Source organism: Pleurodeles waltl, chromosome 6 (assembly GCF_031143425.1).
Source record: "Pleurodeles waltl isolate 20211129_DDA chromosome 6, aPleWal1.hap1.20221129, whole genome shotgun sequence".
NCBI classification, from domain to species: domain Eukaryota; kingdom Metazoa; phylum Chordata; class Amphibia; order Caudata; family Salamandridae; genus Pleurodeles; species Pleurodeles waltl.
This window is the reverse complement of record NC_090445.1, coordinates 1,578,332,633-1,578,357,581: the sequence shown is the minus strand read 5'-3', so window position 1 is coordinate 1,578,357,581 and position 24,949 is coordinate 1,578,332,633. Positions and strand designations below refer to the sequence as shown.

Genomic DNA, 24,949 nt, shown 5'->3' with positions numbered 1-24,949 from the left:
CCAGAAACATATAACAGGGTTGCTGTGACTGTCGACAATGAGAAGGCCTTTGACACCCTGAGCTGGGACTTCTTGTTGACTACTCTGCACTACATGGGATTTGGGGTGGGGTTCATGGGATGAGTGAGCACCTTGTACTCAGATTCGGTAGCCAGAGTACAAACGGGGTACTGATATTGGACAGCGCTCCTATCCTGAGAGGCACGAGACAAGGTTGCCCACTGTCCCAGTTGCTCTTTGCGGTTGCTATGGAGCCACTGGCTTGCCACTTGTAGAATCGGGTGGGGATTGGGAATTCCAGTACTCAACATCCATCACATTATATCCCTCTACGCAGATGATGCACTTGTTTTCCTGCATGACGTCAAGACCTCGTTGCTGGGACTAATATGCTTGCTGGACAAATTCTGGGTTGTGTCTGGCCTTAAGGTCAATTGGCCCAAATCTTGTCTGTTCCCTCTCTTATCCACCCCAGAAACCTCTCAAAGACGGCTCTCCACAACACAGTTTTCAGTTGAGTCATGTGGGTGTAGTGTTTTGCTATATTTGGCTGCTGAATTTGCCAAAACACAATAAGCATCAAAGTATGAGTGCGTGTTTAGCAAGTTTATCAAGGTAAATACATGTAGAAATGTACCATTTTTTACTTCACATATTTGCAAACCACAAAATAAATATGAATAAATACTAATAAGATGGCCAAAAAAATATGTATAAATACAGATGGAAATGTTAAAAGAATAAATACCATAAAACCGGGAGCTCTAATAATATTATGCGGCAGCCCTGCTGCGGTGGCCTCTGTGCTGACCAGACACTCACCCCACCGCTAAGCACACTGCTGTATGCTCTAGGCTTGATGCGGTGGGTGTCCATATCTAGCTATAGGGCCGCAATTGCACACCCAAAGGAGCTCGAGCTTTGTGATGATGACAAAGACCTGCTGGCAACGGTTTGTACATTGTCCGAAACCCATCATGCCCTATTCACCTCTGATCACACTGGATGATCTACCTGGTGTACAGGGCCTGGCTGGTCAACATGACCGGACACTGTGGAGAAATGCAGGGATCGAGACTCTGATTGATCTATTCCAGGATGGCATCCTAATGTCCTTCACAGCCATAATAGAAACATATTATATAACGGCAGGGCATTTCTTACCATATCAAAACCATCAAACAAATTATGAGAATCACCCGAGGGGCGGGGGAGGTGGAACAGCCTCACTTACCTCTCCTCTAGGTACTCCTTAAACATGGTGGTGTGCGCTGCACTATCGTGGCCATATATGGGGCCCTTCTGTCCAGCAAACTGGCTGACGTAAGCAAAGTGCAGGCCCGATGGAACAAAGCACTTCCCCCAACCTTTGTCAGACAAAGCCTGGCCACAAGCATTCCAAAACATAAAAGAAGTATCTCTGAATCCTCTATTCATGTTTACATTATTTAACTATAAGCACCAGGCATATCTCTCCCCGCAACGTATCAAGCGACTATATCCAACTTCCATGCCAAAATGCTTGAGATGCAAACTGACAGAGGCAGAGTTTTATCATATGGTCTGGGACTGTCTCCCTCTGCAACGGATGTGGTTTGAGATTACAGCCACCACAGCAGACCTGTCAGGCCACGTTCTGACACCCAACTCTGAGTCTTGCCTCTTTGGCCTTTGTCCCAGGACCAAGGGCGATAAGCACCTGCCCTGCTTCATTGACTTAGCATTCGTCCTTTTCAAGCGGCAGATCACGATGCGATGGAAAGCACCCATGGCCCCAGACACTGGCAGATGACTGAATACGTTATTACAGTAGGTACATGCAGAATTGGGCGTGTTGCGCTCTCTAAGTGCTAAAGGTGTAGCAAGAGTAGGGGGCGGGATAGGGACACATGCATCACAAACATTGATGACTAGAATGATACACGACCACCCTGAAGATGATTACTTGGGCCTACAGAAATCAAACTGCCAAGGAATGACACATTTGGCCTATATACCCACTGCCTAACTGCAGCTCAACAGGAGGGCGACATTGGTATCCTGCACCCTCACCTCATGATCACTAATGCCATTCCCAGCCACCTGCGACCTGATGCTGCAAGTAATATCCTCAAATTTCATGCAGTACTGTTTGGGTGAAAGTCCACCTCCCTCTCTGACCTCCCATGAACGGTACGGTGTAATGGGCTCACGATCAGATATGTTGCTTTGTATTGTTATATGTACTGTGCTTGTGATTATTATGATGAAACTGTATTGTGACTTTCTACTTATACAATATATACTGCATACTTGATTTCCCCTGTGGTTGTTTTCACAAAGTAAAAAAATAGATTAAAAAAAAAAAATACAGGTTGGGATTTAAAGCACACAGACAAAAAAACTACAAAAAACTAAAGATCTTTTTCAGCAGAATTTATTTTACAGGTCATATTGTAACTTCATACATGTGTTAAAGTTTCAATGCTCGTTGCCAAAGCCAGCTACATTACAGAACATCTCCATCATCATCTTGTTAATGCTGTGGAATTCTAGTGGTGTCATATTACTCCGGGAATGGTACAGTACGGTATAAAAATATAAACTAATCCCAAAATACTAATGTTTAGCACATTTAAGGCATAGCCCAAAGAATGTACATTCCTGTAAACAAAATAAACTGCATCGAATTGCTCTATATATTGTGTCAAATCTAGAAAAAGTTTTATTGAATTACAAGCATGTCACATTCAAAGAATACATGCAATAAAATTGTGATATAATGCACCGAATTATTTGCATTGCTATCACTTCATTTTTAAAATTATAAATCTGTAGAATTATAATGAGTTAGCAAATGCCATTGGGCAAAATCCATTGCTTTACAAGAGCAATGCTAGACTGCAGAATGGTACTGAATAGCATTACCATAAGAATGCTAATTTATAGTGTGCTAAATCCTTTGCAGCATCGTAAGATTATCACAATATAGAGAGGAAAGCATAGAGAGTTTAAATTAGAGTGCAAAATCTACAGCATAACGTATGGAAATTACATCATAACGAGGCATTTATACATGAAATTAAGAATATAACAGTACTGTGTGAAATTCAAAGCATTACCAAAGAAATATCACATTGTACCGTGGATTCCATAGCATCATCGTTGGAATATTAAATTATATCATAATTTCCATAACATTACTAGAAACATATCAAGGGACATCTATAGCATTACCATAGGACTAAAACTAGGACCACTGAAATACCACATTTCAGTGTGAAAGCCATAGCACTGGAACGTGTCAGTATAGAGTGAAAGCCAGAGCATTAATGAACAAATAAGACATTATGATGTGAAGTTTTAACTCTGGGATATTACATTGTAGTGTGATATCCATAAGATTACCGTAGTGATATCATCTTACAGTGTTAAACCCATAGCATTGCTGTAGGAATATAACAATATGTAATCCATAGTTGGAGGAATAGAACTTTTAAATATGAATGTCACTGCATTACATTTTGATATCACATTATATTGTCCTATCTGTTGGTTTAGCATCAGGAGATCATATTATAGAGTGGATTCCATAGCATTATCATAGTAATAGCACATTATAGTGTGAAATCCTTAGGATTACCATAAGAATATAACATTATGGCGTGAAATCCATAAGAGTACCATTGAATATCAGATTATAGTAGAACTCCATAGGATTACCATAGGAATATCACATTATAGCATGACATCCATTGTATTTCTATAGGAATGTAACCATGGGAATTTCACATTGACATTGGCTCTGAGCTTGTTGATTCACCAAGCAGTAATATCCGATTTCCAAAATATCCACAAGAAATATGTATGAAACAGTTTACATGTAATAAATGTCCCTGTAAATTGTTTACCTGTTTGGTAATTCTTCTGAAAACCGGACTGGAATTTACCATTAAGTGACTTAAGCAGCTCAGACTAAATTATTGTGGTGTGGTCTAAATCCATGGCATTACCCAAGAACATCACATCAAAGTGTGTACATCATACACGCTATCTTAGGAATGCCCTTGCTTAATTTTATAACAGGAATGTGATCTTACAGTTTGTGATATTCAGAGCAACACCATAACATTGCAGACTTATATATCCACAGCACTGTAACCTGATTTTCCACCAAAGAAAGAGTAGTACCATTGGAATTTCACACATCGACCATTCACCAAAAGTCAACAGAAAAACCATAATAATAATAATATGATTCAACGTGTAGCGTCCACCGCAATGGTTCAATGGCACACATTTCTATAGTATTAGTTGGATGTGAACCCAAATGCAAATTATAGTCTTTCCATGTCACTGATGACTAATTTCCGATGTTGCTGAATACCATTAAGATCCAGGGACATGCAGCAAAGACACCCTTTCCATTAAATGGAAAGGAAACCCATGTATGTATGGCCAAGGCACAATATTGTGCAAAAATGAAAAGGTATGACCTAACTACTGTCATCTAAGTCAATGCTGTGACCAGCCTGTTCACTATAGCAAATGCAGCTATTTGGTCATCTTTTCAGTTCAAATGGCAAAGAACAAGGGGCTTTTCTGTACATATTAAATTATTTTTTATTTTTAGCTAAACAAAATATAGGTAAAAAAATAATACCCCCTTCCAGTGTATACAACATACTATTGGTCCAACAAGTCTCAGGCACACATTTTACAGTTGTTTCACAAACTTCTATATTGACCTCTGCAACTAAATCCTCTCTAGAAAAAGGCTTTATTGTTAACCTTAGTTAGGACCATGTAACAGACACTCCGGCTGGTACCATGGATGCTTTACCATCAGAACAGACCACCCCTAGTGCGATAAAGTCTAAAAGGTGAAGTTGGTACAAAGCAGTGGTAGCAGATGGTTGTGAATCTTCATTACTAGCAGCACAAAAAACTTTAAGGAAGAAATATAGTAACTTCGTGACTTTAAAATAAGCATGTAAGATTACATGTTAGAGGCATTGCATATATGGCGCACATATAAAACAAGCAATAAAATGTATAACAAAAAGGGCTCGATGGTTTCAGCAGGACTTTCAAAATATTAAGCTATCCACAGAAGATACACTTTGTATACAAAGATTCTAAGTGGAACTCATTCACTAAGTCCGGGGTTAACCTTGAAAATCTTGAATGGATCTGGCACATTTAAACCACAATCAATGACCTTGTGTACGGAAAAGTGGTTTAGTGAATTCAACATCTCCAAATACATATTTATGGACAATGTTCTGGTCTGTAAACAATTGTTCAAATGCAGATTTAAAACCTGATTGAATTGTCTCCTGAAAAGTCTGTCACAAATGTGTAAAATACATCTTGGAAAATAGTAAATTAATGTAATCCATATTAAATATTTAATTAGTTTAGACTTCCGCTCTATCCCCCCATCCCCATGCCTAAACCTATTTTGAACCATGTCTTAATCCAGCAAAATTCATCAATTGTTGTTCAAATCACACTTAAACGTAAATTGTTTCCTATAAATCTACTATACAAAACAACAATCTAAATTCATGCAAAATCAAATTCTTCCTAACCCCAGTATGCATGTCCCATATAGATCAGAGTCGAATAAATCATTTCCTGAATGATAATTTAATCAAACTGTTTTCCTAGAATGCTTAATCCATGCCAACGTACAGCTAATTCAAAGCAAAAGTAAACTCTGACCCTCATTTGGTTTTGTAAATATTTCTGTAATGTAACAATGATAAACCCAATAATAGAGTAATAGATATAAGCATGCCTGTGCTTTTGATGCTTAAAATGTATCCTTCAAAAAGAAAGGCCTAGGAGATTTGTAACGGGTTGCCAGGTTAGAACAAGTCCCATCAAGTGGATTGGGCACTCTGGCCTTGGAATTTAGACCCAAAATGCAATGTAATACCAGGGATTCCTGTGTCATGGACTAATATGTCCTATAAGTGACACTGAAGGCAAGGAACCATACAAAAGCTTTTCTCATGCACATGATGGAAACCTTATACACTGGCTAGCAATGTAACTTGTCCTATGCAATTGCAATATTATACTCTCACTATGAAGGTGGACCTCATCAATCTTGCAGTCACAGAATCAAGACAGTATCTTGGTCCACCTTGTCCATACTGCAACAATAATAATCTAACCAGTAGGACAGCCCAACTTCCCCTTACGGTATTCAAGCTAACTTAACTACAGCAGAGCCCACCTAATTCATACTGCAGTAACTAATTTAGCTAAATCACAGTCTACCTCATTCATACCCTGGTAATACTAATCTAGCCCATATAACAGTGGAAACACCAATCTAGTCAATATCACAGCTGATCCCACCCATACCACTGCTAGCCTAATCTAATATGTGTCACTGCTGAAATCATCCACACTGTGGTAATATCTATCTAGAAAAAATGCAGTTATTTTAAAAGTATTTCTATATGCCACATTCTTAAATTAATAGGGATTCACAATGCTATCATGGCAATCACTTTACATACTGCACTGACATTCATTTAGCCCTTACGATAGCCGATCCCATCTATTCTGCTGTAAGGTTTACTTAACCTACACCACAGTTAATCCCATTCATACTACAAAAACACTCAACAAACCTGTAACACACCTCATCCTGCCACAGTGCAGTACCACCAATATAGAAGGCACGTGGAGTTGTGAGATTGAATACACCACAGAATGCATCTTTTCCTTATGATGGTAGGCAGGCTACTCACCACAGATTATCCAATCCTTTAGAGAAGAAGCAGGACAAGTGGTAACCAATGACACAGGTCAGCTCCTTTAATTTACAGGGTAATGCACCCATAGGTGCATCATTGTAAATACAGAATGGCTTTCGAGCGAGGTATCCAATCAATGGTTGTCCTCTTAAGAAGGTGAAAGTGGGAGAAAATAGTTATACTCATGTATTGGCACAAAAATCTGTGAAAGGCGTGTCTGTTGGCATTATAATCCTCTGCCTCTCACAGCAGCCTTGAAGTAGAGGTCTGATACAATCACGGTTTCCAGCAAAAACCTTAATATTCTAAAATATATATATTTACAGTGAACAATGAAATGTGGTAATAGTTTTTTTAAACTACTACAAAATTGAAAGGATATTTGAATTACAATTTGCACAGATGTAGGCCTGCCTTAAATTAACATGCAAAGTAGTCTCTGCTCACTTGCTTGACTAAGGGCAAACATTACTGATAGGGCTATGGTAACAATTGGTACGCAAAACCAGTGGCCAACTGGCCTTCGTGAGCCTCACAGTTCAACAGTGAGTACTCCAGTGCACCACACGTCTGCAGCACAAGTTAATGGAACGCATTCAATATTTGCTGAACATTAGGGCTGGATTGCAGGGACTTTAAATCTTTTCTGTCTGGTATAACGCTGGTTATTCTGTTGAGTCTGCTTAATTCCAGTTCTACTGTGTTAACACTTTGTTGTGCTTTTTATGCAAGCTTTACATTGTTTACGTTGCTTAGTGCAGGATTGAGGAGTTTTGTGAGACATAAAAGTGCAGAAGAAAAAAATTGAAGATATGTAAACTTCTGGGAGCTCCATACTCATTGAGGAGGAATCTCATGGAAGGGAAATAGGTACTGCTTCCATGCAGGCATCTTTAGGTCAATCTGAGCTGGTCATAGAATGTGTGCTCTATCCATGTTGAAGTGACTGCAAGCACCCAAGAAATGGTTTACCAGAGATATGTACTGGGCATACAATCAGCCTTTTCTAATGTCTAAAGCAATCTCTCATTTCTCATCAGGGAACTTATAGGTTGCAGGAACGACTCCTGACAAAGGCTCCCATAAAATCATACTAGGAGTCATTAAGTGGCTTTTAGGACGTAATGATCCTGTGTGATCTTCCCTAATTATGTTGAAAGTGCCCCAGTCTCCCTCTATCTTAGTGGGAAAGAAAGATGAACAGTTACAAGAAACTACATTATCAACCTGCAGGTATCCTTTTAACTCAAAACCTTGTACTAAGTGCAATCTCAAGGTATAAAGGGTGATGCATTTCCATTATAAAAGGCATCTTGCTGAAATTTCTGGGGTCCACAGAGAAGACCTCCATGGAAATGACAATTCTTTTGATGAAGCTGTCTCCAAATTGTGCATCTCCTACCAGATGCCCCACTTCAGTGGATGCTAGATCCCCAGGAGTTGATCATTATATGCAAGACTTTCCTTGGTTCCCTAAAAATAGCTCACTTCCTCCATCTAGAAATAGGCAGGATGTCAGTAAAGTCTGGTAGCTGCCCAACCTTGCCGGGGTCTGCTCCATCCAGCACACTAGGTCTTGGTGGGTGCTAACCCAGAGACCGATGGCCATAGAACCCTTGGCTCCTGAAAAGGCTCTTTCCAAAGAATCTGTCACAGCAGTGTAGAACACTCTCTTACAATATTTTTCTAAATATTTTTAAGGGTATCTCCCCTTAAAATTCCTAGACATCAAACTCTGGGTCTTCAATATGTCGTATTTTGCTGAGATCGTCAGATGGCACTGTGGGTGCTTCTTGAGCCTTCTTTTATCGTCAACTGTTTTTGATAATCTCTTATGGTTTTTCAGCGTGTCTGCCTTTACTTTCTTGGAAACTGCTATTTAATATTTGTGTCTGCCTTTAATAAGCCCTTACCTGGTACTCGATATTACTTATTTCTTAACTTCTACAGGGTGTATGTCCTTATAGGTGTTCTTGGTCCGTACTATTGTTTCACAATTCCACTTTGGAAGGTGGTTCCCTACATCTCCTAATGTATTCTGTATCTAAAAAAAGAAGGTCTCAGTGGTTTTCTCACAGCTCACATTCACTCATGTTCCCTCATGGAGCAGGAAGAAGACCAAGACTGTGAAGAGGAGGCCGAAAGGCTGCTCCCCAAAAACAGCCAAGTTGAGGCCCGGTGCTTCAGAGCACTACCCCTTTACATTCGACCTCCAATGTTCCACATTCTGCTCAGGTAAAATGCACCTATCAATAAAATAATCTGCAAAATTTAAAATAACCTCTGGGAGAGCTAAGAATAAAAGGTTAATTGCTTATCTTTCCTGTAATAGCAGAGAAAGAGGAAGTGATACCACAATATCTTCTGCCGGCAACATACACAATGTCTGCAACCAGGCAGCACAAATGGCCAGACCCGACCCCCGGTGCTCCACACTCTGCTCAGGCAAAATAAGCCTATCCTTAAAATAATCTGCAAAATTTAAAATTACCTCTGTGAGAGCAAAGAAAAAAAGGTTAATTGCTTATCTTTCCTGTAATAGCAGAGAAAGAGGAAGTGGTAGAACAACATCTTCTGCCGACAACATAAACAATACCTGCAAAAAGGCAGAAGATTGGCCAGAATGCCTTATTTGAAAAGGCCCTCCTAGTCTCAGAGACTAAGCATCCCTGCGTTGAGCAAGTTCCTTTCTCAATACTTGTAACTGGGATGGCACCTCTCTCTGATTCCCACTGCCATGCAAGAATGCAAGTGCAAGGCTACAGAAAACCCACATGCATACATCAGAAGGTCGTGCAGGCTAAGAGAGATCACGGTCACTAGGAGTGCTCAGGTGGCATGGAGTCAACCTGGGAGCATGTTGTGGTCCTTGTGGCATGGAGTGCTCCAGGTGGCAGGGGAAGGTCATGCAGTGGTCCAACCACAAGACTGAAGGTGAAGCTGCTTTCTGCTATTGACAAGTCCCACATTCAGCAAACAATGTTGACGTAGTAACATAGGTGTCGGAGCAATGCCCAGGGCACGACCACAGCTGTTTCCAATAAGGGAACATTTTCCTCACACTGGAATTCCCTTTAATCCAAAACACAAAAACTGTGTTATGTTACTATCCTTGCGATGACTCTTAGTTTCTCCCCTTTTTCCACACTTCCAGTAAGTCACTGCGGCTGTAACTCAACCATGCAAGATACTGCTCTTCAATTTGTGAGATTAGAAGACCTTTTTGAACACACAAATCATAAAATCAAACCTGCAAATATGCCAGCATTCTCAAGGGCGATAGAAGACATCGACCAAACTAAATAGGGCCATGATGCCCATCCTGTGGTCACATTTTAACTTCTAATGTCATACAGCAATATGGACCAATCAGAGCAGGGTGGATTAGTTAGGTTGGAGTGTTTGGCCAAAGTGGAAGCTCCAAGGGTAGCAGCTAGAACAGCAGTTGAACAGAGAAGAGGTTTCTGAAGAAATAATAACTTGAAAATAAAATATGGAGTTTATAAATCTGAAGTGCTACAAAGGTCTCTTTGCCTTCAGAAGACTGCTGACAAAGTAACAAAGCGTTCTACGACAGTCAAGCTGTAACGCTATTCCCCACAAATACACCATTTTGCTGCCAGCTGCTTATCCTCATCTGTTGTCATCTTCGGTTACTTCCTTTTGGGAAGGACATTGTCTTCAAAATAACCCTGGTTTGAAATGTTTCCAGGAGGGTCATAGAATCCAACAACTATGTACATTCCCCGGCCGTCGGTCCCCACTCCGAATCCTGCCTGTGTTGAGGACTTCCAGACCATCTGGGTGAAGTTACCTGTGACAAGAGGGATACCATCACATGATGGTCAATTTTCACTAAAGTTAAATAATATATTTTACAAGTGAAAACATATAAAAATATGGACATTTATCTTGAATAAAAATGTTCTCAATGAAACAGATGAGGCAGACTTACACGAAGCATAACCTAAATCTGTGCTTTACCATAAATTAGATCTATATCCACCACCATCACAATCCCTAATTTATCTTGTGTCTACATGTGAAATGGGAGAAATTGTGGCCTAGGGGAATGGTTGTTGACTTTGACACCAGGGTTTGACTCCTGATCTGGCACTGATCCAAAAGTATGGGTGATTCTACGCAAACAATATTATGTGGAGAAAACCGTCAATGTGTGAAATTGTGCAATGTAAATATGTGGCACAATAATAAGACTGCAAAGTTATGTGTAGCATTATTTCGATTACATGTTCACATCCTTCCTGTCCCATCACGTCCTGGTCTGTTGCCTAGTCTTGACTATATGACCCCCAAACACATAGCATCTGTTTCGTGTTTTTGCTACAATAAAACTGTTCTCTGAAACGCATTCCATTGCTCCACTGAGCTAGTTATTAGCTAGATCATAAACCTACAACAAAATAAATAATATATTTAAGTGAGTTGTTTATATAGGAATATTTTTTGTGAAAAATGAGCTGTCAACATATCAAATGACAAGCAAAAACTTACAGCTTACCTCTATTTTATCATAGTTCACGGTTATTTTGTGCCGATTAGTTCTAAGCACAAAGAAAGGGCAGAAATCTGAATTCTGCAAACTTTGTTACTGCATGTATACTACTTCTACATCACATGCGCATTAAAAAAATATTGCCTTCACTACAACAACATAACCTCTACTTTGCAAAGTAAATCTATGTAAGTAGATGTGTACTTACTTACACCATGTGGGGTGGGGGAATGCGGTGGATGTAGCACTTTCGTAAGTCAATGTTAAAGAAGTTGATTCTTATCATACAACAGGATAGGATAGTCGTAAGACTGCAACTCCCTATTACTGCCACCAGGATGTCTATGCCGCTTTGCATATTTTCCTAATTTGAGAACACTGGGCCCACTTGATGAACTGGTCTTTGCCCTGATTGGTTTGAGATCTCATCGTATCCCCTTGTAAGCTCCTACTGACTGCAAATCTTCTTACTGATATGAGACTCAGGGCCTGATTTAGAGTTTGGCGGATGGGTTACTATATCCCGTCCACAGTATTACGATTTCCATAGGATATAACAGAATCGTAATACAGCAGATGGGATATCTGTCACATTTGTGATGAAGTAACCCCATCTGCAAAACTCTAAATCAGGCCTTCAGTATTGAGAATGTCATACCAGGCCCAGCTAATGTGGGAGGATTTCTGTGAGATTAAAGTTAGGGATTTCATCTCTATTTATAGAGGTAACATTCAATATAACGTAATGAAGGTGAAAGGCTTGCACAATCTAGCATGCCATCCTTATTGTGAGGAGCTAAACTAAATGCCAACAATAAACCTTTACCAGCCAACCGGATGATCCTTTTAGCAGGTCTTTAAACACGCTCGCCATCTCTTAGCAATGTGAACAGGAAAACACAAACACAAAACGTGTGGCAAAAGCAAATTGGGTGGCAGGCTCAGCCTACTTATTAATGACACCAAAAACAATACGTGATCCAGAGTCCTGGTATCTTCTGTAATTCCCTCTGGATTAATTTACCATTTTTGCCCCTCTCAGTTCCATTGGAGGCTATGGCATCCACTGTATCTGGTTAAAGTAGTCTTCTGATAATCTGATAATTAAAGCTTCACCTTATATTTACCACCTAATAGAATTATGTCTATTATTTCCACATCCTCCTTTCTGTCAATGTATATGTGTTTACAGACTTGAGATCCTCTTCTTCCAAGGGCTACTTTAAAACACACCATTTTGGTCATCTGCATCGAGTCTGTGCATAGCAGTTTCAAGGTAAAGCCTCTTAAATTGGATAACACTCCAAACAACTCTCCCTAATAAGCAATAAACCACCATTCGAAAACTACGAATGGACAACAATACTCGGATGTGTTCCTCTAAAAATAGATACGGTACTCCAGATGAGGCATCCAGAACCAGACACAATACTTTAGATATTGCCTCAAGAAACGGACAGACAATTCCAAATGTAGTCTCCAGAAGTGGATACAACAGTCCAGATATTTTCCCCAAGTCAGAAAACTATAACCTGGACGTTATCTCTGGAACTGGACACCTTACCACACACGAACCCTGAAATTGACTCAATACCTCAAGTGTGGTCTGTTGACATGGGCGCAGCACCTGCGACACAACCTCACAGGTAATGCACCCTGAAATTGTTTCCATGTGTCTTAACTCTCCCTACACATCTGCATATTCCTCATCTTTTTATGCAGCCTTCCTATGTTGATATCTCTCTTTGAGGTCATTAGGAGAAGACCAATCGCCTCAGTGGCTATTAAACCCTGTCATTCAACTTTGGACCACCCTTAGGGATTTTTTTATGTAAATAAATTGCCTTTGGACTCCTCTACAGTGAATCTTAGACAGCCTATCACTACCCACAGATTAGTGTTGCAGATTACTAACGCCTCTCTTTTACTGTTCCAGTAGATCTCAAGGATTCAAGCCAGACTGGAACCTCCTGTTCCCACTGCGACACTGAATGACTGGCTGCCTCTGACCATGAGCCGCGGTTACCCCCAGTAAAGTAGTGCATTTTACATAGTACCCCATATCTGTCCACGCTGCAGCTTTGAGGTATCCCATCTGCTCGCTTCCGTTGTTTAGTATTAATTTGCTATATAATTTAACCTACTAAGGTCCCACCTTCATAATGTCCTAATTGAAGTAATTTTGCTGCAGATCTGATCCAAACCCCTTTAAAGACATAGGCCCTCATTCTGACCTTGGCGGGCGGCGGAGGCCGCCCGCCAAAGTCCCGCCGTCAGGTTACCGTTCCGCGGTCGAAAGACCGCGGCGGTAATTCTGACTTTCCCGCTGGGCTGGCGGGCAGTCGCCTTCAGACCGCCAGCCAGCCCAGCGGGAAAGAGGCTTCCACGATGAAGCCGGCTCGGAATCGAGCCGGCGGAGTGGAAGCTGTGCGACGGGTGCAGTTGCACCCGTCGCGTATTTCACTGTCTGCACTGCAGACAGTGAAATACATGTAGGGGCCCTCTTATGGGGGCCCCTGCAATGCCCATGCCAGTGGCATGGGCACTGCAGGGGCCCCCAGGGGCCCCGCGACCCCCCCTACCGCCATCCGGATCTCGGCGGTCCGACCGCCGGGATCTGGATGGCGGTAGGGGGGGTCGGAATCCCCGCGGCGGTGCAGCAAGCTGCGCCGCCGCGGAGGATTCAATGGGGCCGCGGTACACTGGCGGGACCCCGCCAGTGGTGCCGGTCCGACCGCGGCTTTACCGCCGCGGTCGGAATCCCCATTGGAGCACCGCCGGCCTGTCGGCGGTGCTCCCGCGGTCCTCTGCCCTGGCGGTCAAAGACCGCCAGGGTCAGAATGACCACCATGATGTTGTGAAGCGAGTTTCCCTCACGGCATTGTACAAGCCAGCCCCCGCTCAGCCCCTCCTTACTACACTGCCTTGTGCACTCACCAGCTCCATTTTGGAACCCAGGGGTGCTAAAGTTATACTTCACGATCTCGTTGTACCAGGAATCAGCCACTTCCTTTCCTGCAACAAAGGATGAGAAATTGTTTAGAGGAGGAAAGAAACACCACAGCAAACATTCAGAAATGTAAGAGCTGGACATTGTCACAGTCACGATTGGCGAAAATATAAGCATGGCTGCTTCTAAAATCCTGACAGACGAATGTCTATTTAACTCGTTCTACAAAGTTACCAAAATGCTTGTGCCCTCCCTCTCAAAGATTTTCTGTGTTTAAGTTAGCACATGAAACGCCCCCCCCCCCTTCCTTTCTCCATCCTGTGGTCATCGATGCGTTCTGTTTAGTGAATATTTTACATCCATGTATTACGTTTATGTCTTTTCCAACCATTTTCATTCAGATCTCAAACATTTGTTATACGTATCTGCCATTCCCCATCTGTTTCACCTGGTATAGACCCTTTTCATCAAAAGTATTCTATTTTTCTACACTAATTATTTAATTTGCAAGTCAATTTCCTTTCTCGATTCCCTACCTCCCCCCCCCACCCCAAAACTTGGTCTTCTAATTGCAGCTCTCAATGCGGTGTGATTTCTTTACTTTTTTAAATAACTCACCGTGCAATTATGTTCATCCAAACTAACATCTTCAACATAAGGTAGCCATCACTGGCAGAGCCAGTAGGTCTGCACTACTTTAAATGAAAGTTGTATTTGTTGTTATGCCTGTATGTTGGATGGAAGAAAGGCTGCTGTATAATGCACTACAAATGAAAGGGAACCACCAACCTCTCGCTGACCAATGTGGTGAGGAACAAAGGAAACTAATTACCAAAAGCTTGTTATTCATAAAGAGAAGTACGAGATGGGAGACACATAGTGTTGGCACAGGAATGGCCCTTGCAGGGTAAACATGCATGTAACCCTGCCCTGAGTGTCTGGCTACATGTTAAATTGGTAACCTGACCTGTTTTGGCCCTGGAATCATGCTAATCTAGGCCTATCCCTGCCAATGTGTGGTCCAGAGCATGTCCTGTAACCTGATGGGGTTCTCCAAGCATGCACTCATATTAGGCAATGGGTTTTTGTCCTTGCTCTGGTACATCACATAAAGTAGTGGCTGCAACATATTGTATTTTGTGAATATATAGTGTGATTGGACTTTCTCTGTCGGTGAGAGCTCGGGCTCCTGTTAGGTGAGATCCATAACGTTATACTGACATTCTGTATGTATATGCAGCACATGTGCAGCACATGTATGGTAGTAGGGCTCTGTATGTAGGAGTTTGAGTACTGGGGGGTCAGAGGGAGTCCTTTACGATGCTCCTTGTTTAGCATGGGAGAAGATGGAGGATGAGGTTAGCTTCTACAGACAGAGGAAGTGTGCTACCTGCATTAATGTGGCTCGAGGGTGTACATACAGACACTGAGATAATGGAGACAGGGTTATGTTTAGATATTCTATGAGGCACTGTTAGAAAAAGGCTGCTCATTAGTTCTTCCTGAGCACTGTAATTTGATAAATGGTGCAATGAGGGTTGGGACTGCAGATTCTGCCTGTTTCTGGCTGCTGTGTTAGGAAGGTGATGACAGCCAGATGCAGAGAACTCACACTTCATTATGCCTAGATTGTGGATACTCCTGTTTGAAAGCAGCCCATTGCTACCTGCTGTGATAAACACCATTTTGCACAAAGGCTGTCTTGAGAGCATAGAAATGGCATTTGAAATCAGCTCTGAAGACTAAGACAGTGGATTTGTATCCACTGTCTGAGAAATGTGTATACAAGTGGGGTACAAACTACATCATTTTGTTCCAGTCCCAAGTTCTTCATGACCAAGAAAGTGAGTGATCTCTGTAGTACTTGGCAGACCCCTGTGTGAACAGGTCTAATGTTTGCATGACAGCCATTCTCCCAAAGGTGAGTGGATATCAACTGAGGTCTGCAGCTTGTTGGAGAAGGTCTAAGCGCCTAGAAGGCTGCCTGCTCAAAGAGGGAAGAAATGTCCCTGTCCCTGCTGGAGGTTAGATTGTCTAGTAGTTGATGCCCAGCATGTTCCCAGGGTGTCTAGCATACAGAAGTAGGTAAAGTCAGAGAGGGAATGGAAACCATCCTGACCGAAAGTCTACAGTTTCCTCAATCTCCTGTTGCAGCTCCTACTGTGAGCTATTTAAAGAAGAATTCACCAAGTTGTTGCCATGTAACCCATCAATCCCAATGGCCTTGTGCTGCTACGGCAACCCGAGATGGCCACATGACAGGAGCTGATGCATCAGCGTCCAGGGCCACAAATGTCAAAGAAACTCCTGCCTGCATCGGCCTTCAGGTCTGAAACTGCCAACGAAGCATGCCTAACTGCACAGGTTTTCAAGGTTGTCACTGCTGAAGATGAATGTCCACGTGCACTGGGCCCAAGGCCACCTTTTTTTTAGGATAGATACCCATCTGTGTAGGCCCAAATGTCAAGACGATGACAAGCCCGCTGAGTGTGCCTCGGCGACTGTGATCTTAAATGGGGCTAGACTGCCATCTGTGGTCTCATGCATTGGCGTTGAAGTTCAAAGCTGCAAAGATGCTGATCACATCGGCACATACGTGGGACTCATTGGTAGCTTAGCAATTTGTCTGAAGTGAGACACTGTGACTAAATGTGTGAAGAGGCAAATGTGCTACTAACACTAACCTTTGCCGGGACAGACTTGTTGGGCCAAAAGATAATTGAACTTACCTATAGGCTGATGTTTGTGGTAATCACTAGTGATGTGCCCCTATGACTAGCCTTTTCCTTTAACTACATCTTTGTCTGCATCACATAAGAAAGATGGGGTGAAGCAAGTTGGCTTCATAGGGATATCTGCATTTCCTTGAACCCCATAATGCATATATGACCCAGCAATGAACCACCTTTGAATGCAGTATTTAGCAACACTGTGTGAATAAAGTATTTTTTTTCTAAAAAGACTATCACAGGACTGGGCAACACTTTGTGTTCATTGGTTTGCTGGTGAGTTCTGAGCTCATGTACCCCACACTATCGGCCAGAGAAGGATTTGGCTGCTAGTCCTCACCACCCTTACAGTCTTGCATGAAAAGAGGTGTACAGAAGGATGAATCCCAGGACATCTGTGGCAAACAATCTCAACAACTAAAGTTGAAACCCAGTTATAGTTACTTGAGATAACTAACTGCAACAGGTGAATTTCTATGGTTTTGTACGTTTAAAATGTAAGTTTAACTATAATGTCTCTGTAACCTTTGGTCTTTTAGGTGAATATATACTTGCGCCTTGCAGCACTGGTTAAGCGTAGGTGTCCCAGTGTTTTTTATGGACAAGCCTCATAGTAATTTTCACAAGCCAGACCAAGTATTGCTGTTTTCACACAGGCCTCATAGTGTTTTCTTGTAGGACTCACAGTACTTTTTATGTGTAGACCTCCCAATGCTGTTTATGTGTAGCCTAGCCTCTGAGGCTTGTTTCAGCACAGTGTGATCTCACAATGCTGCATACTTTTTGTTTATGTGCAGGCCAGGGACGTAACTTCAGAGGGAGTGGTTGGGGTGTTACACACCCTAATAAATGTATCTTCTAGCAAATAGTTGGGCAAAGGTGGTTTCAGTCGGGATAGTGAGGTGTCTGTTGGATTTATCAGGATTTTTTACATAAACACAGACAAAACCGCACACACACACTCCGTCTATGCTTTGAAAGGCTTCCAAAATATGGTTATTTTACAAAATATTGTGTTTTTTCTCTTGCTTACTATTCCTGCCAATTCACATCCATATACCTTTCCACTGCACCTTTGACTCCTCCTATGTGCACTGCTCATTGTATTTGTTAGAAAACCTGAAGCCCCTCCCCCCCACCAACTTTAATCTTAATGACCAAGCTACGCCCCTTGTGTAGGCCTGGAGATGCAATTTAGGAGAAGGCCTAAGAGTTTTGTTTTTGTGCAAGCCACATGCTGCTGTTCATGGGCAAACCTCAGTGTTCATGCACTGCTTGTATAGCTGACAAGTTTTCATGTTGCTTATTTGTGACATTTCTATGGTTTTAGTTTGCATGGGAGTGACATTCCACAGACAGGTGTGTGAAACCAAGTGAAATATTACCAGAAGTAAAACCATGAAATTAAGCGCTTCTAAAGAGATAGGTATTAGAAATTACTCCTGCGTGAGCAATGCGACTGTCTAAAAATACCTCAGAACTGTTGTAACTCCCCTAAAATCGAAGCTCTATAACCAACGTTCTCTTTGGAACAAGACTGTACTGTAAACAGTTGATGCACCATAATATTAAACAATTAACATGTCTTTCTCACGCAGTACTTTAATTCATTAAAACTGCATGGATGTATACATATACCTGCCAGGTTAAATCCAACAAAATATTTACATATAATATAAAGACAGACTAGGGTGAGTTGGTCCTGGACTGCTTCAGCCTGAGACTCGGCACCAGCCTCTAACACTGAGAGGACAGTCACTTAACTGTGGTCTTCAATGTGGGGGCAGTTGTAGAAACTGAGGTAGAGGGTCCAGGTCAGCCACAGGCAGTACACAGTCACTGCACTCTGCCTTGACTGAGTGGAGAAAAGATGGAATACTTAGCACAGTCCCTATCGGAACGTGGCACTAGGACCACGCATCTGCCACCGCCCGCTGACCAGACCAAGAACTGGACACCACTTCCGGTCAGCAAGGGGCAGTAAATATAGGCTGAGAGGTGGGAAGCAGACACACACACAGGGTGTAGCCAGAGCAGAAGAATAAAGGTGGCGACCCACCAATCTTGTCTGCGCGTGTTGTCTTCTGGCGAGGTTCACAACACTACAACTGGCGACGAAGGTGGGGAATCGGAGGCCATAGCCCCGATCACCGTGCATGCACCCATGCTTGCCGTGACTGCTGCTGGCACCCTACCCACCCTCCCAATCCTATAAGACATTTTTGCAGCGTGGGGTGCCCCGCTGACACTAAAGACGAGCAATGGACCCCCATTCTCAGGGGACGAGTTTCGCAAACTCATGGCATATCTGGGAGTACATCATAAGAAGATAACACCACTGGGGCCTCAAGCCAATGGCTTGGTGGAATGGTTCATGGGCACCATAAACAAAACCATACAGTGAGCAAAGCTAACACAAATATCTGTAGGCCAAGCACTGTGTCAAGTACTTTGGGACTACCGTAACACCCCACACAGCTCCACTGGGCGATGCCCGGCAGAACTAGTGCTTGGAAGAATAAGTAGGACTCCTCTGTTTTAACTGGACACTAAGGCACTGACGGACCACAACTACACTGCTGCACGTGACTGAGAAGCCAAGAAAAAAATGAAATGCTGCGCTGATGCTCGTCGTCATGCCACAGGGTCCAGACGGCAACTTGGAGACTGGGTTCTGGTGCAACAACAACAGGCACGGAAAGTGGACAGCCCTTTCTCGAGCCAGCCCCTGAGAATAATGAAGATCAAAGGGTCAATGATCACAGCAGAAGCTGGGTCCTACTCCATCACCAGAAACAGCTCTCACTTCAAAGAGTTCAGGCTGTCGGATGATGAGGAAGGAGAACCATGGCCCAGTGCTGTTCAGCAGACCCCAAGTGCAGACGCAAGAGTGTCAGTGGAAACAGAGTCGTCAACTGGGGACAGCCATCGCTAACTGAAGACACAAGTGAGGACATCGGCCAAGAACAGGGGAGATCACTGCCATGCCAATGAGCCGGAAGCCCAGAAGACTGATTGAGTTGAAGAGCTATGATGACTGCATCATTCATTCTCTCTCTCTCTCTCTCTCTATATATATATATATATATATATATATATATATATATATATACATACTCTTCTCTCTCTCTCACTATATTCACACATATCAGATCACAAACAAAAGGTGGGGAACGTACATATTTTGTCAACAAAGGGGGAGATGTTGGAATGTGGCACTAGGACCACGCATCTGCCGCTGCCCGTTGAACAGACCAAGAACCGGACACCACTTACGGTCAGCGAGGGGCAGTATATATAGTCTGGGAGGCGAGAAGCACACACAGGATGTAGCCAGAGCAGAAGAATAAAGGTCGCTACCCATCAATCTTGTCTGCGGGTGTTCTCTTCTGACGAGGTTCGCGACACTACAGTCCCAATGGCCTCTGAAACTGAGCATGGTCACTATACCAACTCACTGGATTCTGCCTACCTCCTTGTTTCATGGTACTGTGAAACAACTGTTTCTACCAATACTTAACAGCGTATGCAAACCACAAAATACAAGCACAAAGAAACACCTGACAGAAACTCGAAAGCAACGCAAAGGTAATTGACAATACGGGCTTAATCTTAGTAAAAAATAACTGCCTTCGTCTTAGAGTAAATATCATCTACCACTCCTACCCTTATTATCCCTACCCCCACCTCTGGTAAGCATGAATTTGAAACACCATTTAATTCGGACTTATTTGTTAGAGAATGCAAAAATAGCTCGTGTTTATCACTTTATAACGAGCATACATAAAAGAAAAAAAATAATGATAAATGTATCATATACGTGGGTGTTTGGTTTCTAGAGTTGTACGGTTTCTTTCGAAAGTTTTAGATTGTGAGCAGCAATGCAACGCTGGTGCAACTGGCAACAAGATTTCACTGACGTCTACACTGCTAAAATAGCGAAGCTCTACCTTTCCCGGGGGTACATAGACCTTCTATTTCTCAGAAAAAAGTTTAACGAAATATAATAAAATAAAAACCTTTAACCAAAGGTTGATTTCTAAATGTACATTTTAATTAATAATTTTAAATGATGTTACGCTGATAGCAGCTGCATCTTTATATTGCACTCATAGACTTGCCGTCCACCATGCTAATAAATGGAGTGATAAACCCTGAGCTGCGTAACTGAGAATAGGAAACCACACTGCATTTAATACAGTTGTATTTTAAATACACAGACCTTTGAAAACTTACCTAGAGCACTGGAATGCAATGGCATAACTAAGCTACTCTGATAGTATTAGAAGCAGGTGTGCTGCCTGGTTTTCTTCGGCACAGATGACCAAACTAGCAGTTTGATCATATATATCATTTTATGGTTTAGCTGTTTCTTCATTTCTGTGCTACACCTGCCATCGCCTACATTAGGCTGGAAAGGAGTAGATATAGAATGTTGGTGCATAACGACCCACCCCACCCAACCCCCTCCCACCCAAGATTGACAGTTCTAAGATAGGAAATCACAGGATCAGATTTAACATGTCGATGTCATGGATCCAAAACCCCAACCAGCCAATGTGCATCCATTGTGGCGTCTAAGAGCCACATCATAGCATGACCTGGTAGATCTCGCTCGACACAAGCAACAGGACTTTTGAGAAATGTGGGGCAGAGCAATTTCCTGTATTCACAGGCAATATTCTGTATGAAGGGATTGCAGTTCGTCTTGTATGCTGTGCACTGAGAGATGGATCTTCTCCACAGCAAACATTGTCAATGTTTTTAGGTTGAGCATTGCAGCGCGCAAGCGTTGCTTTTTCGATGTGTTGGTATGTATCTGGGATTTTAACCACTCCCGCCACACGCCCATCACCATCACTCGTTCATGGGCTCGCCCTTCAAAAATCCTTTATTTTCTTTGGTAAATGCTTTACTTTTGTCCCTCCTTGGGGCGGTTAGTTACCGCCTTGGACATCGCCCCTGTTACATGGCTAATTGCACATTTGCCAATAGGTTTGACTGTGAGCGAACTTCTCTTTCTTTTTGCATGCTGAACGCTGATGCTGTGGCACTCTGAATCGGCTTGCTTATGTGAAACTGTTTTACTTTTCATTTTCAATTTATGCGGCAAGAAGAGTCCGGTTAGGAGTTTACAACGCTCGAGCAAATGAGAGACCCATTGCCTTGCAAATGCTTGTTTTTTTTAACCAGGCTTTTAGCGTAGGACCACTACCCCTCATCAGATCTAGATTTACCTTAAACCCAGCTACTAGTGCATTAGCAAGTTGTTTCCTCTCGCGAGGGATTTGATTTGGCGACGGGAAAACTCTTTCCCAGGAGAACCACACCTGGGCCCATGGGCACTTGTATGTCAAAGGTCATATTAACATCTTTTATGGCACCTCACAGCATCTCAACATCATGTCTCTTTTTAAAGAGAAGAATGTCACACGAGGGAGGAAGTGCTTCTCATAAGAAGATGAATTTATCAGTCTCTTGACTATGCAGTAGGTTTTCGATTTAATTTCTGACTGCAAGGCAATGTAAATAGTTGACACCCTTCTCGCTGCAGGCGCGCATTGAAGTGCCAATGTGCCTGCTGCCAACACATTTTACTGCTGCCCTTAGTGTGATCGAGCTCTCCAGGCACCCTGAGCCTGTAACATTGTCACTGGCAGTCATGGTTCACTCTTGGCTCTGAACTACAAAATGGATATGCTGCACGCACAGTCATACAGTGACCCATCAAACTGATGCCGAGTGACTCAGACAGAAATGTCTAACATGACTAGTATACGGGTATGAAAGTGCTAGGCCGCACAGACCTCATACTGCCCTGTTTGGGGGCTTGATACAGTTTCTTGACTCTATAGTGGTTGACTTGGCACTGATGATCAGTCACATGTGCCAGTGATGACCATCAGAATCAGTGAGGACGAGGATCAGGGATCATACAGCACGCCCAAATTGTCTCCCTTTGAATCAAATACTCTGCAGCTCAGAGGGCAGTGCCATACTGCTTTGCTTAGATAGTCGGGGTTGCCTTGGCATTCCTGGGCACCGTGTGGCCATGCAGCACCGACCTGCATGGGCAATACATCTACCAACAGCCCATGACTTCCTACTATGTGGTGTGTTGCCCAATCACATCACAGATTGTGACATGATGAACGGGAGGTGCAGCCCTAAACACAACGAAACCAAACTGGAGCCAGTGATGGTTGTCAGGGGAGCTGCATCATGATAATGCAGTTACCTCTGCTCGACCACAGCTATGAAATCTCTGCAGGACTGAAGCACTGCAGCTGATGCAGAACTCATACTGGTCTGTGACCTTAGAGCAGAGCGCCTCCGGCAATATATGAAAGACCTAGTAATATGTGTGTGACACTAGCGCAGTGATGCACAGTCACTAAATGCTTTAGACCAGTGGAGCTCAAACTTTTTAAAACCACGATCCATTTTTCAGAATGACGAACTTTTGTGTTTGCAACCCACCTAGCTTTAATCGACACGAGGAGGAGCCACTTCTTGACGTAAAAAAAGGATCTGGCGCTGTAATTTACAGGCAGTACATTTTCTATTTAGGCAGCCACTAACTTTGCACAGGCATACAGTTTTACTAATAAAACTATATAGCGCACAAATGATAATGTGTGGACATTGGGTTTCTGTTAATATTTATCATTTGTGCATCACCCAGTAACGTGTTATGATATGTTTGGGTACTATTAAATTCTCTGTTTCCCGGCACACTTCAGAATTACAAAAAATGTACTTCATTTTTGATTTTCTCCAACTGCTGCATGAATACAATTCATTTACAGGTATCTACATTGTGTTGTGTGTTGTAAAAAAAAAAAAACACACTCACCTGCACTCTCAAGGCTGTTACATAATTCAGTTTAAAAAATCCACTCACTTTGCAGTTGGAGAAAGTAAACACCTCTCCCATAAGCAGCAATCTGTCATTAGATATATGGCCTGTTATTTGACCTCTGTCTTTGAAGCACCAAATGTGAAAGATAAACACAGAATTGAAAGGCACCTTTACTTATTGCTTAGACTTTCAAAACCCACCAAAATTTGGCTGCGAACCGACTTGTGAATCGCACGACACAGTTTGGTAAATACTGTTATAGACTAAGCAGCAATGGCAGGAATGTTTGCGTGCGGGCCATATTTATATACGGTTCCCATGGACAGCTTTTTGCAATTAGGCAGGTTTGTTTTAAATTTCTATAAGAAAGTTTGCAAGGCAGAGTTTGTATGAGGACATAGAGTGCTAGCAGCTACTGTTATGTTCACGTTTTCTGCTACTCACCTCACTCGGCCACACCTTCTTAAACAGCATTTCAATAATTTTCATTGGTTTGCTTTCCTTCAAATTATAAAATAAATCCATCCAAACTCCCACACATAAACATGGACATTCAGATGTTGTAATAAATGATTTACTTCATCCTGTTGATATGACTGGAAGGGTGCCTGCCACACCTGGTCACACACACAATATATTGTGTCATGTATGACATGCTGAGGGACCTGAATCACAGGGACCTGTCTAGCCTGCATATCTTTGAGATGTCTCATTTTTCACTCACTGTTTGTGGCATTTTTACCTTTTACAATAGGTCTCAAATAGAGCCACACAAAAATCATAATTTGTCAACAGAATATTAACTTGTGGCCCAGATCCTCAAATGATATTTAATCTTCTCCATACAGAAGATGTCTGTCTCGCTTTATTAGACAGCTCACACCCTCACTGGTCTCTGGATTGGTGCATCCTGTCCTTCTGCAGTGCTGTGTAACTGACACTTCATAGGGGTCTGGAGAGAAAGATAGAGAGATGAGGCCATACATGATCAAAAAGCAAAGACGAAGCAAGGTGACAGATAGCATATATGGATACTGATACAGTCATTCACTGAGCCATGGCCTTGTCTGTGTCTTCCTTACCTTAGTCTTTCTGGTGCACCTCAAACTCTTGGTCCTTTATTGTGCCCTCATCGTG

General features: G+C 42.5%; 1 protein-coding gene across 3 annotated transcripts in view; it reads right to left on the bottom strand.

Annotated features, from left to right (window-relative positions):
• Positions 1-2,400: 2,400 nt before the first annotated feature.
• LOC138301163 (uncharacterized) overlaps positions 2,401-24,949 on the bottom strand; it is a 377,689-nt gene continuing 355,140 nt past the window's right edge. For all 3 annotated transcript variants that reach the window (XM_069241353.1, XM_069241354.1, XM_069241355.1), the window contains exons 16-17: positions 14,209-14,286; positions 2,401-10,569 (exon numbers count right to left, since the gene is read on the bottom strand). In XM_069241353.1, the coding sequence (XP_069097454.1) occupies positions 10,409-10,569; positions 14,209-14,286 (239 nt within the window). In that variant the 3' untranslated portion in view covers positions 2,401-10,408. The remainder of the gene's footprint in view (positions 10,570-14,208; positions 14,287-24,949) is intronic.